Below are 9052 nucleotides of genomic sequence, written 5' to 3'. Positions count from 1 at the left end.
CACGCAACCTCGGTCATTTAGATTGTCTTACTCAGGCCTGTGAGGGAAAGATTCTTGCCCCCATTTTGCAGAGGAGGAAACTGAGGCCTGGAGAGCCAAAATCCTGCCCATGGCCACACAGCTGGTCAGGAGCAGAGTGGGAACTTGAGTCCTAGCCTCTTGACCGACTTCCTTCTGGGTCGGGTGATTCTCCTCACCCGGGTCTTTCCTCTGAGCTTTCACTGGCTGCAAGAAACAGTTTCTGCAACATCTGTAAAATGGGGCGATTACGGGTCAGCTGGACCCAACACTGTGTCTGTGGTTTTGTTCACTGAGACGCCAGCCAGAGCCCGTTTGACCCAGGGACAAATATCCACTGAAGCAACACGGGTTTTTTCCCTGTGCCATGTGTCATCTAGGAATGGAGATGGGGGCTGCTTTTATAGTCCAAATTCATCAATGGATATAGAGCTTGTTCCGGAAAAAGTGCTGGGGGAGCCCCAGAGCCCTCTGTCTCTCCAGGAACCCTTCTGCTCAGGCCTCACAGTGCATTGGGAAGCACAAGAGATGAGGTGACCAGAGATACCAGGATGAGAGATGGGCCCCCTGGTTGCCAGGTTCAAGGAGTCCTAGGCTGAGTCCCTGGAATGTTGGCCTTGCTCCTTTCTGGCACACAGTGGGCCCTCAAGAAAGCTCGGTGGATGGATAGATTGAGGGAGAGAGGGAAGAAAAGGCAGAGGAGGGATGGATGAAAAGATGAATTGGATGGATAGGTGGGTGGGTAGGTGTTGCATGGGTGAGTGGATGGATAGGTGGATGGACGGGTGGATGGATGGCTTAGACAGATACAAGGATGGGTGAGATGGGAGGATTATCTGGGTTTTGCTTCAGGGAGGGATATGGGGGTCTCATTTTTGCAGGTGCGTCTGCATGTCTGTATCTGAGTCAAAGCCACGTCTTTGTGTGTCTGTGCATGCCCTCTCTGATTTTGCGTCCACATCTGACAGTAGCAGTTGGTGTCTGGAGGTCTGTGTGTGCACCAGTTGCCTCTGGACACCTGCTCATCCGCGTCCACAGCTGTGTATGGCTCGAGGTCAAGGCTACCTGGCTATGTGTCAGGCTGTGTCTATGTCCTGGTGTGTCCCTACAATTCGAATCTGATTTTGTGTCCATGTCACTGTGTCTGTGTGTCCAGGCATGTCTTCTGTAGTTGTGCCTGTGTGTGTATCTCCACAGCCCCGTCTCTGTGTGTCTGCATCCGCTCCCTGTGTATGTGTATCTGGGTGTGTGTGTGTGTGTGTGTGTGTGTGTATGTATGTTGGGGGTGGGGTTGTTCTTGATCCCAGATCTGACCTGAGAGTCCACGCCTGTGTGTCCAGGTGCGCCTGTGCACCCGGTTCCGTTGTGTGTTTCTGTGAGGGTGCTGCGTGTGTCTGTATCTGAGTGTGTGTGTCCAGGTGTCTGTTCTCCAAGGTCTGACTCTGTGGGTCCAGGTGTGTCTGTGTCCTGGGCTAGTTGTGTGTCCCTGTCCGCTCCCCCAGGGGGCGCCCTCGCCCAGCCGCCGTCCCTCCCTCGGGCTCCGGTCCCCGGGGTGCGCCCCAGCTCCGGCGGCGTGGGCCCGGGACTGGGTAATGGGTGACCTCCCAGGTCGCCGCCTTCCCGCGCGGCCCCGCCCCCGGCCCGCCCCACGGCGAGCTATAAATTGGCGCCGCGCTCCGCCTCAGCAGTGTCCGCAGCCAGTGGTCGCACTTGGAGGGTCCCGCCACCAGTGGAAGGAGCCACCGCCCCCGCCCAACCATGGCCGAGGGTGAGTATTAGAGTCAGCGCCGCTGCCGCTCAGGGGTCCCGGGGCTACCTCCCAGGTCTCAGGTGCCCCACGGGGAACTGGGGGTCAGGACCCAGTGGGAGCTGAATCCCTAAGTCCTGATTTGGAGAGCAACAGGCAGACTGGGCTGGGTGGGGAGGCGCCTCGAGGCTGCTTGGAGCCTCAGTTTTCCCATCCACAGTGCATAATCATAAACCCTTGCCTCCCTAGATCAGGTGGAGCAATGGACCAGGAAGGGGTGTTGCAAACTGTAAAGTGCTGTCCTGGCAGATCACTGGCATGTGTTCTCCATCAGTCAGTGGGGGCTGGCTCCCTGATGTGTGGCTGGAGCTGTACAGGGGGTGCGGTCCTGGCCTCAGAACACAGGTTAGGGAGGTCCCTGCCAGCCGGAAGGGGTGTGCATGCCACCCCAGTGGTGTGCAAGCCAAGCCTGGCTGAGTCCGTGGCTCCAGAGGCCGGAGAGGAGCTTTCAGCATCCTATGGGGGAGCCTTTGGAAACCAGGCTTGCTCTTCCTGCTCTCAAGTTCTGCAACCCTACACCCTGGCCACTTGTTGAGTCTCGCCTATAAAATAAGGACAATAGTGTCAGCCTTTGGTGCATCCGTGAGGGCCGAGAGGTGTGGAACAGAGGCTTAATTAATTTTATACCAGTAACTCCCCTCCCCAACACACACACACACACACACACACACACACACACACACACACACGCAGCACTGTCGTAGCTCCCAGTGGGAGGGATTTCTACCATGGAGGATGTCACTGCTGGACCCAGAATCCCAGCTGGCTCTTGGGTCAAGTTCATCCAGGCATGGCTTCTGCACCCACTGCCTGCCCCAGGAAGGGGTGTGGGACAGGGACATGGGGCCGGTGGAGCAGAGGTGGGGGGCAGGAACTGTGGACCCACCTGACCCTGCTGTGTGGTCTCAGCCACCCAGCTCCCAACACACTGTGATGTGTCACCTCGGTGGCCGCTTGTCCTCAATGCATCTTCTCATCTCCAAGCTCAGAAGCAGGACTCAGTGGTGCTGGGAGATCCTGGAGAAGCCAGTTATGACAAGCCCCCAGCCTCACGTCACAGTAGCCACTTCCGACAGAGGTCTCACTGGCCTAGAAGACCTAGACCCTTTCTCCCTGCAGAAATCCTATAAATCCTACAATTCTAGACCCCAGTGTTTCTGCACCTTTGGAGCTAGACATGATTTCTGGAAACCCTTCTTCGGAGAACAGACTGAGAAAATGTCTCCCACAGCCCAGGGACTGACCGTATCTCCAGGGTCTTCCACGGGGACAACAATGGCCTCTTTCCTGCTCAAGCTCCCTGGAACTGAAGTTTCCAAAAATAGCATTTCCTTGCCCCAGCAGGCCAGCAGGAAGTTCTTCCTTCTGGCCATAGAGGTCTCTCCTGTTGCGATTCCAGGGGGACTGACATCCCTGATACTTGAGTAGCACAGAGCTCTGCCCTCAGGTTTGAGAACAACACAGGACATGGTGGGGGAGAGTCATAAGAGGGACTGGGGAACAAACTCTGGGCTGTAGTGAGGTGGTTCCCAGGGCAGAATCCTACAGAATCCCACAGCTCTGGATTCCAGTCCCAAAGCAGCCACTTGTCCTGGGACCTGGGGCCACGCGGTGTCTTTGCCTACAAAATGGGAATCATGATGGCATCTATGTAAGGGAGTCATTCTGGGATTTAAGTTGAGATAATTCACATACAAGGCACTTTGCATCTCACTTTTGGAATAGTCGATGGCGGGCAGGAGACCTGGGCTGTCCCACGGCAAGGACCAACTTGCGGGGTGACTTTGAACAAATTCCTGCCCCTGGGCCTCAGTTGGACCACATGCTCTCCAGTGGCCCCACAACTAGGAGAGTCTGTCTTGTCCACTCCTTCCACCTTAAGATCTTCCCAGTCTTGACCTTGAGCCTGGCAAGGTTTTTGAGATTTGTTTTTACCCCAGACTCCCACCTATCTGTCACCCTGACCTTGCCCTTGTCCTCAGCTCCATCTGAAACTGTAAATGGAACTTTCACATATCAAGCTTCCGTCTTGGACTGGGCCTTGGGGAAGGGGTTCCCCAACTCCTCTTCTAGACTCACAACAGCCCCTTGAGACTTCAGAGGAAGCACAGAGACGGGGAGACACCTAGGCTCACACAGCAGCACAGCAGAACTAAAACCTACCTCTGGAAGTCTCCAAAGCTCCTATCATGTTAAAAATGTTTCATTGTGGAAAATTCCTGACCACCGTGGCTTCTCCTGCCTCTGCCCACGTCCTCTATTATTTGCAAGCAAATCTCAGACACCACCTCATGTCGTCTGTAAATGTTTCACTATGTGTCTTTAAAGGATAAGGACTCTCAAATTAACAAAAATTCTTTGATATCATTATGCCATCAGTATTTAAATTTCCAGTTGTCTTATACATGTAATAAATCTTTTAAAATACTTTATTGAAACCAAGATCCAAATAAGATCAATACATCACAATGGGTTTAAGTTTCTCTTTACAAGTTCTCTCTTTAATGGTGTTTTTTTTTTTTTTCATGTTTCTTGCAAACTTTTGTTAAAGAAACTGGATCTTTGTCAATAGTTTCCCAGTGTATGAAGTTTTTCAATTGCATCCTGGTTCTGTGTTTAACTTGTTCCTCAGCCATGTGTATTTCCTGTAAATTGAAAGTTGGATCTAAAGGCAAAGCCCATGTAATTGACCTATACCAAATACTTCCCCTGTTTAAACCAGAAGAACCCTCTGATAGCAATAGAATAGCTCGTGTTTATTGAATATTTATTACACAACAGACACTGTATTGGTTTACATACATTAATTCATTTCATCTCACACCGGCCCTGGGAGGTAGATACTGCCGTTCCCCATGGCTGCTGGAGATCACACAGCTAGGAGGTGCCACAAGGGGTCACAACCTTGTGATTAAAAGATTTAGGGAAAGCTGGGCACGGTGGCTCATGCCTGCACTTTGGTAGGTCAAGGCAGGAGCATTGCTTGGCCCAAGAGTTCGAGACCAGCCTGGGCAACATGGCAAAACCAGAAATGAAAAAATTAGCTGGGCATGCACCTGTAGTCCCAGCTCACTGATAAATGAAAAAATTAGTGGTACTCCTCTGTCCTCTCAGCTACTCAAGAGGCTGAGGTGGGAGGATCCCCTGGGCCCAGGAATTCAAGGCTACAGTGAGTGATCATACCACTGCACTCCAGCCTGGGCAACAAAGCAAGACCTTGTCTCAATTAAATTAAAAAGAAAAAAAAAGGGTTAGGGAGATTGGGCCCTCCCCAGCCCCTGTATGACAAGGGCTGTGGAGAGAGGTCAGCAGGGAGAATGGCTGTGCTTCGTGGGGAGTAAGAGGGCACAAGGCCCCCATGTCCAGGGAGGGCAGGTTGTCGCTGGGGCCCACAGCTATGCTCCCGAGGCTCATGCCTCTCCTTCTGTTTCTGTAGAGCTGATCTTGGAGAGGTGTGATCTGGAGCTGGAGTCCAATGGCCGAGACCACCACACGGCCGACCTGTGCCGGGAGAAGCTGGTGGTGCGACGGGGCCAGCCCTTCCGGCTGACCCTGCACTTTGAGGGCCGCAACTACGAGGCCAGTGTAGACAGTCTCACCTTCAGTGTCGTGACTGGTGAGTACCTGCAACCCCACTCCACCACCATCGTCACCTCCTCTCTCTCCACCCCAACATGCCCCAGACCCCTGACAGAGAACAGGACAAATAACTTTACCCCTCTTTGTTCCCTGGGAGATTGCCACCTGTCACTAGCCCCATTTTAGAGGTGAGGGAACTGAGGCCCAGAAAGGGAGGAGATGTCACGGTGGACCACCAGCTTTGTGAGCAAGCCTGTGCCTCTGGCCTCCTGAGCTTCTGAAAGCCTATTATCACCAGGGCTGCAGGTCAGCCTTCGACCCGGAAAGTTGATCAAGATCCCATTCACAAGCCAGGCATCGTGGTGCATGCCTGTAATCCTGGCTATCTGGGAGGCTGAGGTGAGAGGATCATTTGAGCCCAGGACTTTGAATCCAGCCTGGACAACACAGCAAGACACCACCTTAAAAGAAAAAGGAAAAAGATCCTGTCTGCCCTTTCCCATATCGAAACAACTTTCTAATCTCTCTGCTGCCTGAAATCCATGCAACCCAGCCAGGCACTGGGGTCAGGCCCAAATCAGGCCTGGGTGGCAGAGAAAGAGCCCAGCTGGCTTCTGCCTTCTATGTGGGCAGTTCTGTGTCCTAGCAGTTCACTCTCCAAGCATTAGGAGGCTGCCTCAATCTCCGGGCTGGACAGAGAGACCTGGATTCCAGTGCAGGCTGGGCTGCCCACCTGCTGTGTGACCTTAGGCAGATTACTTAACCTCTCTGAGCCTGAGTTTCATCATCTGAAAGCCCTCACGTTGGAAGGTTGTTAAGTGTCTGCTGTGGGGGAGGGCCTGTGGTTGTTTGCAGCTGTTGCTTATCTTTGTACTGGGGCCCCAGGGATAGGTAAAGGGACACCAAGACCCCAGCCATCTCATCCCCAGATGTGTGGTGCCCATTTTCTTTGTTGGCCTTTCCTGGGAAAATGGCCTCAAATGCCAAATCAGTTGGGCTGGGATCTGGTGGGAGCCACTCCCTTGAGGTCAGTGAGGGGCCATCTGGCTAGGACTCGGGGTGGCAAAGGCCAGTGCTTTCTGAAGTCTCTGAGGGCAGAGATGGCAGCAAGCATTCCTTGGCTGAGGCCTGCGCTGACCTAGAAGGCCATTGATAAGGCTTATCACGGGGACTGCAGGCTAGCCTCGGATTTCCCCTCCATGCCTCTCCTCCCTGCCCCTGTCCTCCTGGTAGAGGCACACCCACTTCCCAGGGGCTCCCTCACAAGCACACTGGCCCCTGTAGGGCCCTTGCTAACAGAGCCAAGGAGCCCCCAGCAAGTCTCTAGTCTTCCAGCCTCAGTTTCCCCCTCTACGAAGTGGAAAGTTAGAGTACATGGCAGCTAAGGGCTGGGTCTGGTGACCTGAGGAGTCAGGCTTGGGATCGTGAAAATCACGACATCTGTGGAGCACCCACTGAATGCATGCTTGCCTCGAATCCTCGCAGCTTAGAAGTATAAAGGACTGCATTTTGCAGATGGGAAAGCTGAGGCTCAGAAAGGTCAAGTGACTGGCTCAGGAGGGTCCGTCACACAGCGTGTTAGGGACACAGAAGGCTTCAGACCCCAACCACAGAGTGAGGCTCTTCATCCCTTTGCCCCTGCAGCGGGCACATTTATCACCAGTGCCTGCCAGAGCCCAGTGTGCTCCTCTGTGAGATGGCACAGTAGATGAGCCGCTGGCTTGGGCGGTCTGTGATTTCTACTTTCTTTTTTATTTATTTTTCTTTCTTTTTTTAAACTCTTATTTTAGGTTCACAAGTACATGTGCAGGTACATATAGGTAAACCTGTGTCACGGGGGTTTGTCGTACAGATTATTTCATCACTCAGATACTAAATCTAGTACCCAAGTGTTATTTTTTCTGCTCCTCTCCCCGCTCCCACCCTCCACCCTCAAAGAGGCCCCAGTGTGTATTGTTACCCTCCCCTGTCTGAGTCCACGTGTTCTTGTCCCTTCGCTCCCACTTATAACGAGAACGTGTGGGATTTGGTTTTCTGCTCCTGCGTTCGTTTGCTAAGGATAAGGCCGCCTGCTTTTCTCTTCTTTCCCTCTCCAGCCCCCTTTCTTCCTGTCCATTTCTAATTGTCTGGGCGGCATAGTGTTAGCTCATTAGAGCCCTGAGTTGGGGTTGGGTGAAGGGTAGCTGACCTTCCCACCCCAGCAAGCTAATCTCCGTCCTCCAGTCCCCACCGACTTATCTCAACCCATAACCAACCTGCCCTGGTCACTTCCGCAACCCCTGTAGGCAGCCACGGAGGAGCCCAGGACTCTGAGTGCACACAGCTTCCCTGTCCAAGCAACCACGAAATTCCCAGGGCCTGGGGAAGCCTAAGGGACAATACCAGGAAACCAGCTCCGCACCCCTCCAGCTCCAGGCCTGACCTGGGTCAGCACCCGGCTCAAGGCCTGGCCAGGTGACTCTGCTGCTGTGCGGGAACATTCTAGCTTGTAATGGGAAACTGAGGCCCAGAGACGCAGGAGAGCTGGCGAAGGTCACTCAGCGAGTGGAGTGTGTGGCCTGATCCCACACATTCCCAGATGTTGTGTTTTCACCCCGACAGTTAGAGACCCGACAGACTCTGCTATGGGGTCCAGACCACACTGGACAAATGCCGACCTTGTTAGAGGGATAAAGCTCTGCTTCTCTCCTAGGCGGGGTTGGGGTTTGAGGGGGTGTGGAGGTGGCAGTGGAAGTGAGGTCAGCCTGGAGGAGTGAAAGGAACGCTTATGTGGCTGATAGAAGGCTTTACTCTGGAACGTTCTGCTCGCATACCCCATCCCAGCCCAGCCACCATGGTCCGGGATAGTGGCCAGGACCCCTAGGGTCCCTGTGGTCATTTGGGCCCAGAGTGGTCCTCATGGAGCCCCTGGTCCTGCAGAGAGGATGGTGTAAAGCCAGCTTATGTGAGTGGTGGGTGGACTGGGGGACGGCCTGTCTTTCTCCTACTCCCCAGGGACCCGGGAAAAAAGGGTGAGTGTGTGTGCATGGCTGCCCCAAGATAGAGAAAAAGGGAAGTGCCTTTCCTGACTTGTCCCTGAGGGTGACATGTCAACAGCGACAGTGGCGATGGGACCTGGCCCAGGCCTGTTGCCACGGAGACCAGATCATTGACCCTCCGAGCCAGGACAGTTCTGAGATTGAAAGGAGCGCCCTTAAGAATTATGCTGGGACTACTGGCATAAACTGAGGCTGTCCTGAGCAAACGGTGCTCCATGGTCACCCCAGCGCCACCCCTCTCAGCCTCAGTTTCCATGTCTTTGAAGTTCTTCAACTGAACTAGACAATCTCTACATTCCACTCCAGTCCTCACCATCTGCTATTTGGCCTGAGAATTCAGACGTTTAGTGGCCTGTTTTAATGACATGACGATAGCTCACATTTCCTGCATAATTACTGTGAGTTGGTCACTGTTCAGAACGCTTTCTATGAACTCTGACAGAACCCTCTACACAGAGCTGCGAGGTGTTCATGAGAACTGAACAGGACTGACTGATTTCCCTAGCGCTTACTATACGCCGGGCGCCTTGTGGGATGCTTTGCATGCCTGTCCTCCTTAAGCTTCACAGCGACCTTATAGGGAGGCACTGCCGCTGGCTCATGTTACAGA

At 53.5% G+C, this 9052-nt stretch overlaps 1 protein-coding gene across 1 annotated transcript in view; it reads left to right on the top strand.

Annotated features, from left to right (window-relative positions):
• Positions 1-1704: 1704 nt before the first annotated feature.
• The window catches only part of TGM2 (transglutaminase 2), a 38375-nt gene continuing 31027 nt past the window's right edge, over positions 1705-9052 (top strand). The window contains exons 1-2 of the mRNA XM_012455036.3: positions 1705-1786; positions 5262-5441. Of these exons, the coding sequence (XP_012310459.2) occupies positions 1777-1786; positions 5262-5441 (190 nt within the window). The 5' untranslated portion in view covers positions 1705-1776. The remainder of the gene's footprint in view (positions 1787-5261; positions 5442-9052) is intronic.

Source organism: Aotus nancymaae, unplaced genomic scaffold (genome assembly GCF_030222135.1).
Source record: "Aotus nancymaae isolate 86718 unplaced genomic scaffold, 86718_ANA_hifiasm-v0.15.2.pri h1tg000029l, whole genome shotgun sequence".
Classification (NCBI taxonomy): domain Eukaryota; kingdom Metazoa; phylum Chordata; class Mammalia; order Primates; family Aotidae; genus Aotus; species Aotus nancymaae.
This window is presented reverse-complemented; position numbering and strand designations above follow the sequence as displayed.